This window comes from Calidris pugnax, unplaced genomic scaffold (genome assembly GCF_001431845.1).
Source record: "Calidris pugnax isolate Ruff unplaced genomic scaffold, ASM143184v1 scaffold133, whole genome shotgun sequence".
Lineage (NCBI taxonomy): Eukaryota > Metazoa > Chordata > Aves > Charadriiformes > Scolopacidae > Calidris > Calidris pugnax.
In genome coordinates, this window is record NW_015090977.1 from 3,092,942 (window position 1) to 3,113,523 (window position 20,582).

The window sequence follows — 20,582 nt, forward strand, 5'->3', positions numbered from 1 at the left end:
TGGGCGCGGGGCGCTGCCGGCAGCGGGCGCGTCGCCGCTGAGGGGAGAGAGGAGGCCGCGGGCCGGGCCGTCCCCTGTGTTCCCTTCCGTCCCGTTCCGTCCCCTTCCCTGTCCCCTCCGCCCTCCCTGACTGGAACCCCGGTGGGGTGATGGAGCCTGCGGGCCCGGCGGAGCGCGGCGCCGTGAGGGAGCTGAGGTGAGCGGTTTTGGGTGAGGCGCAGGTCTGGGGGGCAGGTGTGAGGGGCGGCTTTGCCCGCTGAGGGGAGAAAAGTAGCTAAGTGGTTGCGTAATGAGGTGAGAATTAGCGAAACTTAGTGTTTCTGCTTATTAACGGGGAGTTAGGCTAATTGGCGATGTTACGTAGTCACACGGAATGGAGAAGAAAAGCTGATTTTCTGATTTGGAGGCGTTTCAGGGAGACTTACTGAGTATTGTTTGTCTCCGTGGGACTTCCCGGAGACCTACTTATGTTTAATGAGGGCAAGATCTACCGCCCTTGTTATTAATGTATCTAGTGCCGCAAATTCCCTGCTTGTCCTGAGGAGGAAGGAGCTGGAGTAAACCTTTGGCTTCTGTTTTTACGGTGTTTTTACGCTGTGTCTTCGTGGTGTATCTTCTGTGGCGATAAGTTGCAGCGTCGCTCACTGGGGGCTTGGTTGACAAGAGAAATATACTTAGAAGGGGAGTTGAGTAGCTTCCTGTCACGGGGAAATTAAAAGAAACCAAACCACTAATATTTGATCGACGATCTTAAAAGTCATCTTAGCGCAGTATTATAAACACTATGACCTTAAAAAATTCTCCGCTGTTGAATCATTTCAGGAAATCGATGACACTAAATAATGTCTTCAGTAGTTTGCCTGTGTTTAGGGATGTGTTTGTGGAAAGCTTGAGACTGCTGTAGTGGTACTGAAAGCCCCCGTATCCTCCAGCCTTTGGTGAAGGCTGTCTTTGTGGCATCAGGGGAAAATTGGTATCGCTCTGGTCTCCCCTCCAGCACTTTTATGGCCTTGTGAAGTAGTCAGGAGCATCAGACAACCTTTGGGACTGCATAATGCTGTAGATTATTAGCTTTGCAGGTGCATATACTTTCCTTGCTATGAAGTTTTTTCCTGCAGACATAGTCATAACCTACAGTGAAACTAAATTATTATGGATATTCTTGACATTTTTACGAATATTTTTTCTTTTGGTGTGAATTCTAGCACTGCAGTCCTTCCTGTGTTCTTATCAGTAGTGTGATACGGGGCTCTTAGAGGAATTTAATTTCTGTCAGTAATGACTGATTACTTCAATATTACTTCAGTTTTATTTAAGCAGGTAATTGTCTTATGAAATTAGTAACTGGAGAGAGTTCCCTAGTGATACATCTCTGATGGCAGAATTAGATCCGTGGCATACATACCTTTTTTTCTTTTTTTTTCCCCTAGAAATTTGTTGTAGAATAGCTTTTGGCTCACTTCAGAGTGGTCTTAAAAAGATAAACTATTGGTGAGAGAAATTATGGATCATTGAATTAGCCTGGTTCGCAAGGTCACTTCCCATCTCTTCCACATACATTGTGTGTCACCTTGAGCAGGCAATTGATTGGGGGATAAAAAATGGCCCTAATAGTGGATGTATTGGCAGGATTCACTTTTTAACTATCAGTTTTTATAGGGTCCTTACAGAAGCCTAAGATAGATGGAAAATTAGCAGCTTATTATTTTTTTATAATCTGTCATGTAATTTTTAACTGTCTGATGTGTAATAAGACTAACAGTAAAGTGAATCTCTTTTTAGAAACTCTGATATTGAAATTACCACCTTATAAAAAACCAATAGAGAAGTCCTGTGGCACGCAATGTTTCTGACAGTTCTCGAGAGGAGCAATAGGTTTGCTTGGTTTTGGTCAGAACTGTGTATTTGTATGTCTGAGAGCTGGAGATTATATTTCTAGCAGCCTACAGATGGAGGCACATGATCGATTCAAGTCAACAATAAATTCTTTTAAATCTTGAGCTTATAGAATTAACCACATTAAATCTATTCTGAAGGAACAATTCACTGTGTGAGGTGGGATGTGATTGCAGCTTTTGTAACAGCCCTTTCAGCGTGGCCGTAATGCTACAGTTTTTTTCAGTGTTGCTGCATCTACGTTTGTCCTTTTGCGTTAGAAGCAATGCTGAATTTCAGGCGAGTGAAAACTTGACGTGGAAGACCCTCAGCCACCCGTTTCTTTTATCCTGAAGATTTTAATGGGCTAGTCCCTTCAGAGTTAATTCTTTTCTTTTGAGCGAATGGCATCCTTCAGTAGCGAAGATGCATTTCAGGATTCGGCTGCCCTCTCCCTTAACGATTTAGAAAACCTGCACAACATCCGCAGCCGTTCGGCAAGTTTCAGCAGCACAGGGTCCAGTGGCCGCTTGCAGCTCCGCCAGCGAGTAGCCCAGCTTATGGCTTGTGTAGAGGACATCAGCTCGGATGATGAAATTCATGAAGAAGTGTCTCGCACTCTAGATGAAGCCTTCCTTATCTGGGGGAAAAAGCTGAAGGATAAGTGGCAAGAATTCAGGTTTTGTTCCCTCCAGTTGCTTGGTTTTATTTGTTGGGTTTGGGCTTTTTATAGTGCTAGCTAATAAATAAATTTCTGATTCATGAAAAGTGACAGAAGATCTTTGTTTTCTGTAGATAGAAATTCTTTGGGAAAATTAGATGCTCTTAGGGTTGGTTACCTGTTCGCGTTTCAATTTTATCATTGGTTTTGTGTGATTTTTGTTTGTTTGTAGACTACACTTAGTTACCTGGAACGTGGGCACAGCTTCTCCACCTCCTGATGTCACTAGTTTACTTCAGCTCAATTCACTGGGCCCAACTATGGATATGTATGTTATAGGGTAAGTATGTTAGAGAACTTGCTTTGTAAGTTTATTGCAAAACCGCTAGGTCTTATCAGCTTACTCTGTTACGGGAGGGCTGTGCTGTGTGAATCACTGCCTATGAGGTGATTTAACATTATTGTTAACAGAAGATGAAGACTAGACTTAGTGATACAGAACAGAGATAAAGTATAGCAAGAGAATCTTCTTTCTGTTGTTGTTTTGTGACAAAATACAGAGTATTTGTCTGAAGGATTTGGCTGCTGTCCTCTTTGTTGGCACATAGAGGCATATTCATTTTGATATGAAAGTTATCCAAAATTCAGTGTGTTTTAAAGAAATTAGTGCAAGCTTATTAGGTACAAGCTGCCGTAGTGTTTTCTAAACTGTCTTGAAATTTTAAAAACCTGACAGTCAGGTTATTTTTCATAACATATCTTGAGTCTAGCATTGTCTTAAGCTCTGTCTTCAGGTATATAAGCTCCTTTAACTTTGCTTTTCTCGGTGTTAGATGTGTTAGACCTGTGGATGGGTTAAACTGCTTGTAAATGAGAAACAACAGCAAGAAATTTCTGACTTGCACTGAGAGAGGTCTGTTAGGATGTTGTGGTCTGTGTTCTGAAAAGGTTATATGAATTCAGTCAAAACCAGGTGATACAGCGTGAGTAATCTTGATGTGTTCAGCTTACAGGAGGTGAACTCAAGAATCACTAATTTTCTGTCTGACTTGGCATTTGATGATCCATGGAGCATTTTTTTCATGACTGTATTGTCTCCGTTGGGATATATCAAGGTAATTGTTTACATCTCTTAAGTGTCACAGCAGTGAAGGAAAATGTCTTGCCCAGCTCTGTTCAGATTTTTTCCCCCCTCAACCTCCCCATAACAGATAAATTGATGGTATTTTTTACAGTTGTCAGTCACTGCCCAAAGTACATGTATGTTAGAACTGATTCTTCATCACACTTGCGTTTTCCTGCTTTGTTGATAAAGGCAATTTTAATTTTCCTATCTTAATAATAACTTCATTAATTTTAGCAGTAAAAACTGGACATAGAATTTTTCCTTTCTCTTTTGAAATAGTTGGGCAGTTTTGATGCTTTTGCAGCTTAGATGACAAACAGCAAGAAGTTGTTTGGATATACTGGCAGTGGCCGAAGTGCTGCAGAACCATGGGATGAATAGAAAAATACTCCTGTTGTAATAAAAATATGTTCTCAAGGAACAAAGTAACAAAGGTTATTTAAAATGGAATGTGATATAAAATTACACTCAACAGCATGTATCTTGTGGCCACAATATCTCTATCTCTCTCTTGTTTGTAGAAAATTTTTTTGCTCTGTGCAATATTGGGGAACTGTATTGTGATGCTTCTAATGTAGTCTGCTTAAGTGCCTGCTTTCACTATAAGTATCTCAAGCAATGGCAGTGATTTTCGTTAAGATTGGTAAGGTTTCCTTTTTTTTTTTTTTAACTTGTTTGCAGGTGAAAATAAATTGCATATATGTAAACCAGAATTTTACTGGGTATATATATATTTTTCTGAGGACTTGGGTTTTGATTGAAGACCTAGAACATTGTATGGTTTTTGAAACTATAAGATTTTTGGCAATATCTGGGGTATAAGATCAGCTAAAGTACTAGCTATGTTAATAATGCAAACAGTAAACATAGGAGGATATCCTGAATTTCTCTAATAGGGAGATATTAAAATCCTTTTGAATGGTGTATTGGTTTTCTGAATCGAGCATTATTTCAGGGTGATTTTTCTGAGATTATTGCATTATCTGCGTGCTAATCAGACCCGGTAGTTGTGCCATTCTTTTAACTGTAATTAAACAAAACAAAGGACTTCTTGGGAAGTATAAAAAAGAAAAAACATTGTTCATTCCAGTGTAAGCCATTGCTGATAAACATTCAAAATCTGGCTGTGGGCTGACGTTCAGGCCCTGTGTACGGACAGTTCAAAAGAATTCCTAATGGCATGCATGGTTGATTTTGAATTCTAATTTATAAATGTGGCACTTTTGGACACAGTAATGAATGGATGCTGCCACCTAAAGGATTTCAGCAGGACTTGATTAGCTCTAATAATAAGAGGGGACTGTCAGGCCAGGTTAAAATCAAAAGAGGCAATGAGGAGAGCTTATTTGGGGAAGTTGGCTGGGGAGGAGAGGGACAGTTACCCCTTCCTTGCTGACCTGTGACAAGGTTGGGTGGAGAGGGGTAGTTGTCATCCCTGGGGCGTTCTGTCCCTTCAATAACAGGGTCCATTTTCAGAGTGTTAACATTAGTTGGAGTCAGTCAATTCTTTCACCATAAACAGAATCACATCCCCATCTATGAAAGGTCTTTGGTTGATTTAGCACAATATATTGGTGAGACTAGTGTTAGTTCCAGCAGAGGGGGGTTGATTGTGTTTTGATGTTCAAGACCTACAGAGGGAAGAGTTTTCATGTGGATCTCGAGAAACGTCTGGGGACTGGCCCACAGCAGAGTGAAGTGTAGCAAGTAGTAAAGGGACTGAAAGATTGTGGTATCTCATGAATAATATAATTATGGAAAGGAGAATACTGGTTACACCAAATGTCTGATCAGAAAACAAATACTTATCCATCAGCTAGTAATTGAGATCCATCATCTGAGTACAATGCTTAGTATTGTGTTGGGCTCAAGTACAATGAAACCTTTAACAGATATTCTGAAATCATTTTGTAGATGTGGAGGTAAAGAAAGAAGGAATTCTGTTTTAAATTTTGGGCTGAGTTTTTGTACTTCTCCAGCAGTTTCATAACCAGTGTTATTCTTAATTTCAGGTTTTATTTTAATGTAGTCTTTCACTAAGTTCATCCAGCATAAAATTAAACTGCAATTAATATATTTCAATGTCTGTATTTTAAATAGGACCGTTATCATTCAAACAAATACTTAAAATGAATTTTGTCTCTCATGCCAGGAACGTTGTAAAGTTCATAAATTTTTAACGAAGAATGTCTTTCCACACCCACAAAAAAACCCCAACCCAAACCACAGAAAAAAACCCCAGTATCTTAAAGCTTAAAGAGTGTTTTATGTGCTCCCTAAGTGTCTTTGCTTTGGAAGTGTTTGGTAAATCAGTTTTTACAGATATTGCAGGGAAGAGTTGCTACTGTTTGCAGCTCATTGTTTTTGCTAATGCCTAGGGGTAACTGCTGTGCTTTTTAGGCATTTTAATGACATATAGAATCATTAGTTACATGCTGAAGGATGTTACAGTTTGAAAAACTTGCTGTTGTTGGAAGACTTGTAAGTGTTCACTATCAAGATTATAGGTGAGAAATCAAGGATTTGGTTCTTCATGAACAGTATGCTTAAAGGTAGAAGCAAGAGGCTGGTGAGGCAGAAGAAAGATCTTTAAAGATGTTTGGGTAAATAGACATGTTTTGAGGTCAACTTCATATCTGTAAGGTAACGGTACAACTCACGTTAATGTGTTGAGAGGTTCATCAACATTGTTTATAAGCAAGTCTACTATAAGAATATATTCTTCACAACACTGAAATGTGTTTGCATTTACTGTATCACAGCATTGAAGCCAGGCTTGGTGAGGGAATTGCATGACTTGTGCTATGGTGTTGTTCATCTAAAAACTCCTGTGAAGTACACCCAAGGAATTCCTAATACCTCCCTGGAAATGACCATGCCCTCTTTTGTATCTCTTCCAGCTCTCCTCCGTTCGCATGCAGGGGTTACTGCTTCTGGTCTTTGTGAAGCACGTCCACCTTCCCTTCATCCGCGATGTTCATACCCACTACATCCGCACAGGCCTCTATGGATACTGGGTAAGGAAGTATCTGGGACGTGGTCGCCTTGGTTACTTCTGCTTATGGTGGCAGATGCCTCTGAATGGTTTCATGGTGGGAGAGAGGATACATGGTTTACTTAAAAATTAACAAACTAAAGCAGTGAGACTCACTTGTTTAAACCTGCTGTGCAAGTGCGCAGCACAGACCATAATTTTACCCGTTTATTAGGTGGTATATAACAACTTACATAGGAAAAAGTTGTATTCATTTGAATCTAAATGGCAAGATTTAAAAATTTATAGGTGGTGTTAATAGTTTGCAGGTGTTGCCTGCAGTTTCAGACAATGTTGTTCATCTTCCATGCCAGGGGAACAAAGGAGGAGTCACCGTTCGCATGTCCCTCTATGGTCACACAATTTGTTTCATGAACTGCCACTTGCCAGCTCACATGGAGAACACAGAGCAGCGATTGGACGACTTTGAGAAAATTCTGGAAATGCAGTTTGAAGGAGAGAGTATTCCAAGTACTTTGGATCATGAGTGAGTTGTTCACACCCTATTCTGTCTTTATTGTTTTTATCTGTTATATGGTAAACTCGTGCAACAAAGAGTGTGGAATTTGGAGTTCTCATCCATCGTTTTTATTTTAAATGTCTTTCTTTCAGTCTTGACCCTGAATCCTGGGAGGAAAAGATAACCTGAAAGGTGGAGGTGTATTTTGCAAGACTGTTCTCTTCCAGTCTTGAATTACATTAAATTTGTTAGCGTATGTACTGCACAAGTCCTGTGCTGGAGAGTCTGCTTATACCAAAAATCCTTTAGATCAGTATTAAATGTTTATCTTCCTTGCTTTTTTTGAGGAGACTTGTGTTACGGTTTGGGCTGGTTTTATTCCTGTTGAAATTTTAGAATCTGGCTGAAGGCTTCTCAGCCTTTAAAACCTTGATTGATGATTTCTGTAGATTTGTATGAATTACACTCTGCTTGGGTGTGTCACTGAAAAAACCCAAGCCAAAACAAACCTGATTTGGGCTACTAATTGAGCTTCTGTTCCTTAATTCTGCAGGAATTACTTGTATCTTCCCTTGTTTTCATGTGCTGGAGGCTAAAGATGGTAGTAGAGCCATTTAAAAAAGGGTTCAGAAAAACATTTTAGTTTGATTTTTTTTTTTTTTTTTTAAATACCCATAAAACTGCCAGGACAGATAAATCTGGAATGGATATGAAATATCACTTTAATTATTAATGAGTTAATTAAAATTAGGTAAAAATGTATGACACATGAGTTTCAAAATTGTTACTTTTCCTACCTTAGTATAAGTGTTTGATACTCCAACTGAATGTGTTTTCATTTTCTCGGCTGTGTGCATGGGCATCTACCAAATCCTCTACTGTCATCTTCTAAAAAGAAATTACAAATGGGATTAAAATAAAAGTTTTGTTTTCGTAAGATCAAGTTTGGTATATCCACCCCTGAACAAAACGTTGAAAGTAGGGATTTTCAAAGAGAAGTTAATTTACTTGAAAAAAATAGCTTTCCTGATGTTTAGAACATTGCTGATAATACACTGCAGTGCTTCGTAACAATAACTCTCTTTCCTAATAACAATAGAACACCCAGGGTGTATCCCTGCTTTCCCAAGGCCCTAAACCAGAGCTCTGAATTCGTGGATTTAATATAACCAGCTGGTGTCTAGGTCATGATTTTGTGAATTATTTTACCTACTGTTAAAATTTAATTCTAAGTCTGTCTCTAATAGAGATGTAAAGTCATTAGGAGACTCGAGAGAAGCTAATACCCAGGCAGTAATGAGCAAACGGCAAGAATGCAAGGAACTTAATTTACTACTTCAATTTCTTTAAATTTTTTGTTTAGCAGCAGGTTATCCCTGTGTAAGCTTATCTATAACTACTTAATGTTTGTGTTTAAGATGCTTAGATTAAGTAATATAAGTGATTAGAGCACCTAATTAGTGTAATGGCTTATATTCTATTGAATTCTTCCCTTATGTTAATGGAGTTGTATAAATCTTCCTTGGTTTTTTTTCTTTTCTTTTTTTTTTTTTTTTTAAGTGTTCTCTTCTGGTTTGGAGATCTAAACTTCAGGATAGCAGATTATGGGATACATTTTGTCCGAGAATCAATAAATAACAAGCGTTACAATCTGCTGTGGGAAAAGGACCAGGTATGTTGTCTTAACTGTCTGGGTGGCTTCTTTGTTTGTTTTATTTTGTTTTTAATGCATACAAACACAACATGGTAGTTAAAATTGGAAACATAGTTTCTAATTTGTACTAAACAACACAAATTCAGCGTAATCATGAGGTGGAACAGATCTGGCTGTTTGCTCTATCACTTCCCAGTCAGAAGCCCCCATGAATTGCAAAAATTTTCTGCTTTTATGTAGTTTCTTACTGTTTTGCAATGCTCCTGTTTGATCGAAGCTTTCTTTGAACTTCATGGCTTGTGAATTGCTCTGCATCTTTATTTTCCCTCCATTTTTCTTCTTCCAAGAATTGTTTTTAAGAGAAGCTTATTCTGGAATTTGTTTTGAGTAGAATTCCTACAAAACTTTTAAACAGATCCTGTCAAGAGCCCTGGTAGTAACAAAAGAGGCACTTTTGAACTTACCTTTCCAAATGTAGTGTGTGACTGAGATGTTGAAGAATTCTTGGGAGAGGCTTTCTCAGCTCCTTTCCCAGTTGCCCTTTAAGCTCTGATTTTTAAACATAGTCTTTAAAACTTTTTATTTCTGCAGTTAAATATGGCCAAAAAGAAGGAAGCATTTCTTCAGGATTTCATAGAGGGTCCTCTGCAGTTTAAACCCACCTACAAGTTTGACCTTTATTCGGATGTATATGATACAAGGTAAAAGCAGAATATGATGAGTTTAGGTGTGGAATATGAGACTCAATGTGGTGCTTGACTAAATGTCACTTTAGCAAACCTGAATTCCCTGACTGTACTGGTTAACTGGGGCTATTGAGCTATTTATTCTGTTAAGCTCATTCAGGGATCAAATCTGAATAAATTAATAGCTCTGGCTGACGAAGCCTGAGCCTGCTGCTTGCAAGAGGGAAGTAGTGAAACAGCCCAGCTTTCTTTTTGGAAAGGCTAGATTAACAGAATAAACTAGGACTTGTTTAAGCCCCTTCTTTTTTTTTTTTTCTTTAATACTAAAAGTGCCCATTGGTTGTCAGTAATGAGCAAAAGGAAAAGAGTAATTGTCTGCAATTTTTGTTTTCCTTCTCTATTTAAGCATTTCATTTGATACTGCTGGTATTTGAAAAGAAATGTTAATGTGTCTTTATGAATTATATTAATTTGAAAATGGAGTAGTTTCCAAACATTTGTTCTGACACTAAAGTTTGTTGTTAAGTATTAGTCTTATGTTTCAACAGAAGAATAAGTTCCTGTCCGAACAGGGGTTTTGTACTGATCTTTTTCTTTACTTCCAGAGAGCGGAAGTCCCTGTTTTGGTTTAAGTAAGAAGAGAACTTTCTGGATTTCATAGATTTGTAAATATTTCAGAATCAAAACAATGCTCCTTCCCGAGCTTTTGATTTGATTTTTGTGAAATATTTGAAAATCAGATGACAGCTGATTTTCTTCAGGGATTTTCTAAACCTGTCTGAAAGCTGTAGTGTTATCTACTCTGCTGCTGCAGTTAATATTGGAAGTTTATTCATTTGGATCCAAAGACATTGTGCTCCCTAATGGAGTGTGAAGAGATGGAAGGGAACCAGCAGTAAATCCAGTTAACAAAAAATACTTACAGTAATCCAAACCTAGACATTTAAAGAATGATTCATAGCCTGATAGTCTGTATTGGCTCATTTAAAGAACAAGAAGTATGCTTATGCATACTGTGTGCATTCTGTTGCTGTTAAAGCTAGCAGAGGTATTTTGGTCAGCTTGGTGATCAGAAGACCTCGAGGCAACCACCCTTGAAAAGCGTGTTTTATATGAAGCACACAGTATTTTGTTACCTTTGCTACTTTTTCAGTGTGGATTTTGAGGTTTTCTTTCCCATCTGAAATGCTGTTTTCTGTAAAATAGTGAGTGTATTAACTCATGCTGTTCTTTTGGTATTTTCTTGCACAGCAGAGCAGACATATGGCAGCTCATAAAGGTTTCTGTCGGTTTATATAATTAGTAGAGTAAGTGGGATATGGCCCCTTAGTCATTTGAATGAAGTCTTCCCACCTTATTCAAGGTGAGTCAGACTCGTATATGGGAAGGGGTAAAACAGAAGTACGTTGAATATTGAACTAAATGGCATTTCCAGCTTATGATGATTTTGATATTCAAAGTTATTAAACTGACAGTTTTCCTTACACATCCTGCTCATTAACTTTTATAATTCAATCCAGTCCATTCTAATTCCTCTTCCATAGGGTATGATCTTTTCTCCATTTCAATTTGAAGTGATACATCCATACAGAGAGTTGCTGTTAAGTCTTCCTCCCACTACAGAGAGAACCACGAAAGGCTCATGTCTTCTGTTGTTATTGATATGGTATAAAAGGAAACTCTGAATTTGATTACAGTTTAATGTATAGCACAGTTGCAGGTTGCAGGCACGACTTTCTTGATTATGGAATTTTTAAAGCCCTTTTATAGCTTGCAAACTTGAAATGCAGGCTAGTACAAGTGAGAGCAACTTTAAATATAGCATTGTTTTGTTGCCTGTGATTAGTATAAGCTACCTAAGTTTGTCTGGTTTTTGTTGTTAAACTTCTTTTCAAATGTTTTGAGTAATTTCAAACATTGTTCAGACTCTTCCTACATCTCCCATAAGTTTATGCCCCTTTTCTCAGAGTAACTATATGTTGGGGGCAGTTATTATATTCTCTCAATGTTCTTGCATGTTTTTATGGAGTGTTTTAGGAGAAAGTATCATTTCCCGTACGAAGCCAACTAACCCCTTGAAATGCCCTTCTCCCCTTCATTTTACTCCTCTTTCAGAAACCTACGAAACTTATCTGTGGTAAATGGAGTTGATTTCAAATTAAGGAAACCTTGGTTGTAAAGCATATTGAACAGAGCTGTAAAATGAAGTTTGGATGTGATTGCCTTCTTTTATTAATACGTACCTGACAGTCTTCCAGCTTTGAGTAGATTCTGCACAGTATTGCACAGTATTCTTAGCTTTTTGGCAACTGTTCTTCATTTCACTTTTATCTTACACTTTTGCAGTGAGAAGAAAAGAAAGCCAGCGTGGACTGATAGAATTCTTTGGAGGGTGAAAAATCTCTGCCAGCACGCATCGAAAGACGGCGAATTCTCTGAAGAAGAGCAGACGATTTCGGTTACTTTGAACAACTACATCAGTCACATGAGCTACGGCATCAGCGATCACAAACCTGTTACAGGAACTTTTGGGCTTGAGGTGCTGTCCCAGTTATATTGTTGAGAAAAAGTTTGTTTTGCTAAGTCTTGCCTTACAGAAGCTGGTTTTCTAAACTTTGTCAGTCATCATCTCCGTTTCATTCTGATTATAGAGAAGGCAGCAAATTGCTTCCGGGTTATTTCCATTCAGTTAAGAGTCCCACAGCAGGTGTGGCAGAGAATAACTTGAATATCTGAAAGAATGACAGATTTGACTCATTTAAAATTCTATTCTTTTGTTGTAGTTGAAGCCTCTTCTGTTGGATCCTTTGGTCACGCTGAGTCCTGAGGGTGAGTGGAGCGCGGAACATGACGTTGTAATCCGCTATTCTGCAGTGCCTGAGTTACCAAGCAGCGCTTGGGACTGGATTGGGCTCTTCAAGGTAATGTTACCACATCATGGCTCCTTAATGAAGATGGTGAATATGACTGGAGGAGGTGGTTGATAGTCTTCTGTCACAGGACATTGTGATTCTTGCTAGTGCAAAAGTCTCTGAAATAGTCGTGTGTCCTTGATTGCTGTTAGTCTCTGTATGCTGACATTTTAGTTGCATAGCATGTGGGCTTTTCTGCACCCTTTAATTTATCTGCGAAGTAAAATGGTTCAGAAGCTGTCCAAAGGAATTGTCCTCCCCTAATGCCTGCAGTTCAAAAACTTTATACAGCAAAGAGAAAGCAAAAATAAAAGAAAATCGGTGGAAGGGGGAGCGAACAGAGCACTCGCACCCTCTCAGAAACAAAAGATTTGTGCATGCCCCCAAAATATTTTGATCCTAAAAATGAAGTGTTTTAATTGCTTCAGTGAAATAGTAAAAATCTTTCTCATAACTTTGAGTTTTCCATGTGGTATGTTTTTTGTTTCCTTCAGAAGGCTGATGGTTTGTATCTTCCTTTGCAGGTGTCTTTCAGGCATGTGAATGACTATGTGACTTATGCTTGGGTAGAAGATGATGAAATTTCTTCTAACAAAGACAGTAAACAAGTAAGCCAGTTGTATTGCTTTTAATGTAGTATCCCATAGCTTAGCATTCAAGGTCTGTTTGTTCCATATCCCCTTCCTCTTATGGGTTCTGTATCCTCTTTTCCCCCTCCTCCTAATTCTTACTAATTTTCAGACAGAATAGCATAGCTTCTAAGGTGTAATCATAATTCTTAAGGGAACTAATGAAAAAGCGATTTATTTCTGTAGTGACTTTTCCTTGTATTAAAAACTACTGTCATTTTGGTCCATTTCTGGCACTGAAATAGGTAACCAGCCATTTTTCCAGCTGATTGTCAAATTGCTCCATGTATCCTAAATATTTATTATGTGATTTTTGTTACAGTTGTAAATATCTAATGTTACTAACACAGTTAGCTTCAGGTGTCTAATACAGCTACAGATTAGAGTTTCTTGGACTTCTCTTCATTTTGGCTATTGAGTGTTTTGGTCCTTCTTTAAAAAACTGCTGTCTGTTACAGAGCTTTCTATAGTGATTACCTAAGGTGATTTCAAACAAATAAACCATCAAACAAAACTTATTTTGAATACAAAAGATCTGTTCCCAGAGGTATTTATCTGAACAAACAGAAATTCAGATTTAATTTTGGAGACACAGTGAGTGCAAGGATGGATGAGACTTCCCAGACAACAATGGAATGCAGTTATTTCTTGTTAAAGATTTTGTAATTTAGCATTAGGTTTACAACAAGAGCCCAAATTGTATTGTTATCAATATTCTGAGTCTCAAAATTTCTCTGATATCATGGTTTCCTATCACTAAGCTTAGAAATTTGAGCGCTATGAAGGTTGTTTTAGCAGGATACTGTGGGCTGCAGTTTAGAAACCAAGGGTCTTCAGGGAATAGCATAAAACCGAGGTGGTGGGTTTGCTCAGCTGTTCCACGTTGCAGCTTATTGCCACCAGGAGGCAGGTCATCTCCCTCCTTGCTGCTTGTGTGGCCTTACCCCTGCCCTTGCAACAACTCTTGGTTTCTTCTTGCTTCTTGCTGAACCGAGTCAGCTTGATAACATGGTGAAGGATATTTACTTTTCCTCCTTGACTTAGTTTTCAAATGGTTTCATGAGTTATGTCTGTCCTCTTCCTTTTTAGCTTATGTTTAAAAACTTAGAAATAATAAATACTGATTTTTATGGTGTCCTGAAAGGCAGGGGCTGCTTTTTTGTCAGCTGCTCTCTCTGTGGAAATTGCCCATTGCCTGTTCTTATCCTTGTTGACAGGTTTACATGAGTGCTGCAGAAATACCTGATACGGGAGGAGAATTTTTGCTCGGTTATTACAGCAATAATTTGCAGTCAATAGTTGGTATCAGCCAGCCTTTTCAGGTAATATATTTGAAAGCTTTGATTAACATTGATGTGATTTTTATTTCTTTTGCCTTCATATGGGTCTGAACATAGGTGTGTGCAGCTGTGTTAATCCTGGCGGAGGTGGCAGCAGAAATAACTGCAAAAAAGATAGGTGCTGGATAACATCCTGTAAAAGAATTTGCTGATGTGCTAGAAGTCCCTGAGTAGCTCTTCTGGCAACACGTTGTTGTAATGACATAAGACAGGTTTCTTTCTCTCAGCTCTCATTTTAGGAATTTCAGGCTCTGTCAGTTAGGTCTCTAGTTTCTGTAAAGATGAGAAGTCAAATCAACTTAAATGCTGCCAGGTTTCTGCTAGATTATAAGTTAACTCTTTGTGTTTCATTCTGTGGTAGATTTGCACAGAAATGCTGCCTGTAATTTAGGCACTTGAATTTGGGAAAGACAGGACAGCTGGAACTCAAGTTATTTGTTTAACCGGCTGCTTCGTTTAATTTCTGAAAGGATGGCTTAACCTGCACAGACTAGATGAAGCGACTGAGCATTGCTTCTTCTACAAAAGCATTTTTTGTCAAAATCATTTTGTTTGTTCCTAATTTTCCATGCTGTCATGGCTGTGCTAATGTGTTGTAAAATGGTTAAAATGGAAATTCTGCATTGTTGCTGGATGAAGGGTTCTAGAAGGCAGAACCCATTATTTCAGTTTTCTCTGAGCAAGATCTACCGCAAACTCTGCAGGATGATGGTCAGCTGTATGTGGATACAACACACCATATGCCCTTTTTTTGCATGATGCTTAATGTGTTGGTATCAGTTTAGTGGTTTTTTACTAGATTTTTTTCTTTTAATTTCATAATTGCTGCATAGATGTGTCAATTCTAATTTTCTCAGTTTCTAGCAAGTATGTAAGACGTGTTTATATAATGGTATATTGAGAGTATAGAGCAACACAGTGTTTCTGAATGTGCTAATTTGTTAACTACTGTCTTTCTTCTAGATTCAACCTAACAGAACATTAATAGACAAGGATCTGACACAGGAAGAGAACAGTTGGATGCAGAAACCTGACAATCTGGAATCACGTGATGAGTTCTGAAGGCAGAAAGGGCATTTAGTGGTCCTGATTCAGGAGCCAGATGAGTCTTTATGTCTTATTGATTATAAGCTTTTACTCTTAGAAGATGGAGTAAGACAGTGCAAGTAAGACAGGTAGGATTGTTCAGAAACTTTGTAAGCTCACAGAAGATGATAATTTATTGTGGAAACAGATATTTTTATTGTTACAGGGAGAGTAACGCTCTTGCACTGGATGAGAACTGTAAAAATAGCACCTAATGAATGCTGTATGTTTTAAGATGATAAACATTTCTAATACGATGATTTAACCTAAGTAAGCTACGATCTGTAATAGATTTTTAGGCTTGCTCCTTTTTGTAGAGGATATTTTATTTATGATACAATATTTGCTATACTGTAACCACTTAATCATTGATTTCCAAATTTTTAGTTCAAATGAAGTTATTTAAGAAGTTATTTATTAGGTACAGCTAGTTAGCTTGTTTTAAAATTTTGTTTGACTTTCAAATGTAAGCTGATTACCTTTTGGGAAACACATGTGGCAACAAATCACATGGAAACAAAATCTTTGGAGTGTGTAAATTCTCCTTTGGTGGTAGATCCCTTTTCTTCATGCCTTACTGACAACTCTTTGTAGGATTTTTCCATTTCTAATTTCTCCAATTTTTTGAGATACATTTATCAAAGCACACTTTTCCTGATTTTTTTTTTTAATTCTTCTTTTATAAAACAATTTAGCAATTTGCCTATTGCATTTCTCCCTCTGATTTATAAAAGTAAAATGAAGCCACTTTTATAGTAGTCCCTGGCTCAGAGTTAACCAGGATCCCGCAATTTCTGAAAGAAATTAAGTTGAGAAATGCTTTAGGGTAGGTGAGCAGACCATAGTTCAGAAAGCACTTGTTGGCAAAGAGCTAATGATTGTGGTACTAACCCCAATTGTTTCCTGTTGTCATATGGAATTTAGAAAGCTAAAGCCATATTTAAATACTTCCCTGATACCATCCTGCCATATAATTGCTACACTTTCTATAGAGACGATGGGAATTATAAATGGGGAATTTCAGTGGAACAAGTTCTTTCCTATGGCATAATGTGTGCTACCAAAATTGTAAATCTCTACAATTTATAGCAATCGGTCTGCAAAATTTCTGTTTTTCTAGAGGTGCTTAGACCTTAGTGTATCCTGTACACTTGAGGGTGGAGATGGAATAAGAAAGGTCATGTACCTCAAAAAACCTGAAAGGTAGTTAGCTTCAGAAATGATTTTTGTTTCTTGATGAGGAGATGTTTGGAAAGGATTGGAAGAGGCACCAATATTCCACAGAATCTCAGCCTGCAGTGCTGGAAAAGAGCACTTGTGAGTCTCCCATGTTCTAGATACACAGCTTTGAGCTACCTACGGTGGGTGGTAAGTAAAGTTAGTTACACATCACTGTCATGTTGGTTATGGATGGAAAAGAGAAAATCTGGTTCACGTGGAAGAGCAAAGCAAAGGATGTTGGTATGTTTGTGTTGGAATATTGCTTCAGAACTGAATGGATTCCTTTTTGCATTTTTTCTCAAGGCCTTACTTTTTTCAGGATTCTTTTGAGATAGGTGGTCAACACTTTGATGTGACATTTGTTTTGCAATTACTTGCTTATATCATTCACTGTATAAAATCTTCTGGGTGTACTTGTATACTGTGGAAACTATAAAATAGGTTAACTGGTTAGATAGTTGCAGTGTGGGGTTGGAGAACACTTAGCCTCTGCAAATTTTAGTTAGTCATAGCTCAGCTTAATGCTTGCTGTTGGAATTATTTCCAGTTGTAAGTAGTGAGGGCAGGTTCAGAGGGTACTGTGTTCATTGCATGGATTAAAACTGCCTTGAGGTTTAAAGTTTGTACATTCCTATGACGCTTTGGAACAATATTAGAAACAGTTTTCACATTTGTACCAGTCTTACAAGAATTTGTTTTGCACTAAATCTTTCAGATCTGTGACTTTTCACGGCAACTAGGGCATCAGACAAATCCCTATCGAATTGCAAAGAACTTTTGCAGTTCCTGAGTTGTACTCTTTCTGATTTTACTTATGTAACTGTATCACTGTACTCCGTGCAAGGAGATTCTGTGGTGAGCTCAAAGAACAGTGGTCTTTGAATTCCAGACCACAGCTGGCGATTTATTGTGGACCAAGATCCAGTTTCTTCTAATCAGGGTGCATCTGCTGTTCGTGAGCAGCTCAGAGGGGGAGCCATACAGCCGCTTTCCATGGTCAAGAAACTCAAGATCCTTAATGTTGTAGGAGAGCTGATAACCCTCTCAATCACTGGACATAGAAGCTGCGTTTTGTAAACTTATCCTTTGAACCACAGGACTTCGCTGAAAATGCCCACGGCAGCTGTGATTGAATCTGCTTGTGTGTTAGTAGGATGCTGCACAGAACTGTATACTTCTTTCTTAAGTATTATGCACACAGTAGCACTTTTGTTTACTACTGTTACCTATGGTAGCTTTTCAAACTATTCCATGACCTGTAATGATGCAATTTCTGATGAAATTTATCTTTCTTAAAACACCTTTAATTGGATGTTATAATCACTGGAAATGTTTTTATACTCCTGTGTTTTCTTTTCATGTACCACTAAAATAAATCCTGGCAGTGAAGTGTTCTATGTGGCCTCTATTGATTTGAGAACGAACACGTTGGTTCGGGTGGCAAGGATTAATTCATGCACTGTAACCTTTCTCCAAAAAACTTTGGTCATGTTTAATATGAAGATACCAACAGTATTTTAGAATGGAAATGTGTCAGTAATAACATATGCAGTAGGACTTTGGACTGCAAAAGAAGGGCAAGGACAAATAACTATTTTTCTTTTGGACAAAGTAGATTCATCTAATACTTTGTTTTTCATTTAAATGAGTCCAGTCTTAAATGGACTTCTGTTTTGGATTTTCTGTCTTCCCTCCCCCATTGAGGAGGTTTTGATATTTTCCTTGTAAAAATGCTGTAGCCACTTAAATTGCTTTCTTAATTTTTAAGAACAAGTTCTTCTAAATTCACTTGTTCACAGTGAATTTTTCACAGTATGATTTGAGATGTCTTTTTTGTCTTTGTGAAAGATCTGCTGCACTGTATTTCAAATTTTCTATGTTTTAATATAAATTTGCTATCAAATAATTTCCATCTAAGCGTAGCTTTTCATAATTCCCTGCTGTTAGAGAATTTATTTTAAAATAGGAAATAGGTCTACCGAGGAATGTTGTTCAGTATAGCCTTATTTAACTTCCATATATTTCTGATTCCTCGCTAACCTCAGGATGTGCAGTGTATCATTGCACACAGATAGTACAGCTCTGTGTAAACAGGAAATATTTCTAAGATGTCTTGCGTGTTTGTTAGACCCTAAAAATACGTTCTGATAAAAACTATTGTTTCTACTACCACCACTTCCTTCTCTGCTCTTGGACACTAAGTGACACTCAGATGAACTTGTCTTAATTAATATACTGCAGTGGAAAGGTCAGTCGAGCAAAGCTTGAATTAGGTTTTCCTTGAGAGAGGAAATGATACCTTTTTTGAGAACTCTGCATTGCTAACAGGAATATTTCTGATGGCCATATCTGTCCTTGGATATAGGGATTGGCTGTTTGAAAGTGATTGAAATGAAGGAATTTCTTTTGTGATAACAAGATACAGAGATCACAGAAAGTTCCTGGTACTCATCACGGCATGAATACCGATGTTATTTGACCTTATAACTCATGCATTAAGCAGATAATATCCCAATTTCCTTATATATGTTTTTTTCTTTATACCAATCTTGAAAGGGAAAGGAGAAAAAGATACTGTGTAAAGCTGGAAGTGTTTGAGGCCAGTTGTCTATATGGCCAGCTTGCTTTCTTTTCTCTTTAACTCTCTTTCTTCAGGTGCAAGCGCAAACATCCGAGCTGTGTAGTTCACAGTGGTGCAGTGTAAACTATTCTTTGTGTGGCTGCTTTGTTCAGCCAAGGCAATGCCACTCACCACCTGATGAATCTCTGCAGCACACATTGAGTTCCTCTGGAAACTGAGCTACTCAGGAGCTACTGAACTTGTCTGTTCAATTGCTTCAACTTAAGAATAAGTCACTTATCTGCGTGTGTACATCCCACTTCCCGGTGTTACAGTGGAACTGGCATCTTCCCCTTCCAAGGTCTCTGCAATTAAAAGTAAGAACATCTTATGTGCAATCTAGAAAGTAGCAGGAGAACCTTCGTGGGAGCTTTTGAAGCACATGCTGGAAGAGTCACTGGAGGAAAACACTGAAGTAAAGGAAGTGTGACATCTGGCAGTGTGCAAACTGGCAAGAGGAAACACAGAGGTGTGGACAAAATTCAGAAAATAAGTATTAGCACCACAAAAAAGAAGAAAAACACAATAGCAGACACTTTAAGCTGTAACAAAGTACTTTAACCGTACTTTGTTTGAAACTGGCAGTTATCAAATACAGACATCAGCCCTAGCAGGGAATGTTTCAGCATTGTTTAGCAAATACGAGCTTTATTGTAGCTGTGGTTTTAAAGTGTACGCTTGGTCTCAGCAGAGATCACACACTGTTCCTCTCTTCTATTTTGTTATCTTTTTTTTCCCCTTCAGCCTCTTTCTACTTTCTTTATCCTTTTTTTCCTTATGTTCTCACTTACCTGTAGCCCATTTTCAGAAGGTTTTTTTTGTACTTAATTTTGGTTTCTGGATTACAGAAATCATTCCAGTTGAACAGCTCTCGTGTTCTAGGCTACTAATCTTCATAATTTCTCTGTGTAGGAAGGGTAGATAAGATAGGCTGGGTATTGCTCCATATTTCTGAGTAGGGTGGGTTTGTTTGGGGAACTAACAGCGATAGGTTTTTTTAAAATGTGATAAAATCTCTTTTTCAGTAGAACCCTACATTGGGAAGTAAGTGGTCAAGGAAACAATTGTTGGACTGGAATAATCTTGTCTATAACAGCCAAGGGAAGTCTAAGAATAATTCCAGACACAACCATGGAACAGTGACAGTTCCTGAACAGAATGGTGGTCTCTGTATCTGCTCTTGAATGGCCAGATGCTTGTTAATCTCTACATCTAGGTAGTTTTTTGGACAAGAAGTATCATCTGGAATTGGTCTGTAGTAAAGTTGAAAGTTGAAAT

The 20,582-nt window shown here is 38.1% G+C and overlaps 1 protein-coding gene across 3 annotated transcripts; it reads left to right on the plus strand.

Moving 5' to 3' along the window:
• The first annotated feature begins 12 nt into the window (after nucleotides 1–12).
• On the plus strand, nucleotides 13–18,081 carry INPP5K (inositol polyphosphate-5-phosphatase K). Of its 3 annotated transcripts, XM_014953340.1 has the most exons (13): nucleotides 13–196; nucleotides 2,769–2,876; nucleotides 3,543–3,651; nucleotides 6,563–6,679; nucleotides 7,011–7,183; nucleotides 8,717–8,828; nucleotides 9,402–9,511; nucleotides 10,102–10,128; nucleotides 11,843–12,035; nucleotides 12,280–12,417; nucleotides 12,933–13,016; nucleotides 14,255–14,359; nucleotides 15,341–18,081. In XM_014953340.1, exons 1-13 carry the CDS (start codon nucleotides 150–152, stop codon nucleotides 15,437–15,439), a joined length of 1,422 nt encoding a protein of 473 aa, XP_014808826.1. In that variant the 5' UTR covers nucleotides 13–149; the 3' UTR covers nucleotides 15,440–18,081. The 3 variants fall into 3 exon arrangements, with proteins under 3 accessions (XP_014808826.1, XP_014808827.1, XP_014808828.1); XM_014953341.1 differs by lacking the exon at nucleotides 10,102–10,128; XM_014953342.1 differs by lacking the exons at nucleotides 13–196; nucleotides 10,102–10,128 and adding an exon at nucleotides 2,280–2,554.
• Nucleotides 18,082–20,582: the final 2,501 nt, after the last annotated feature.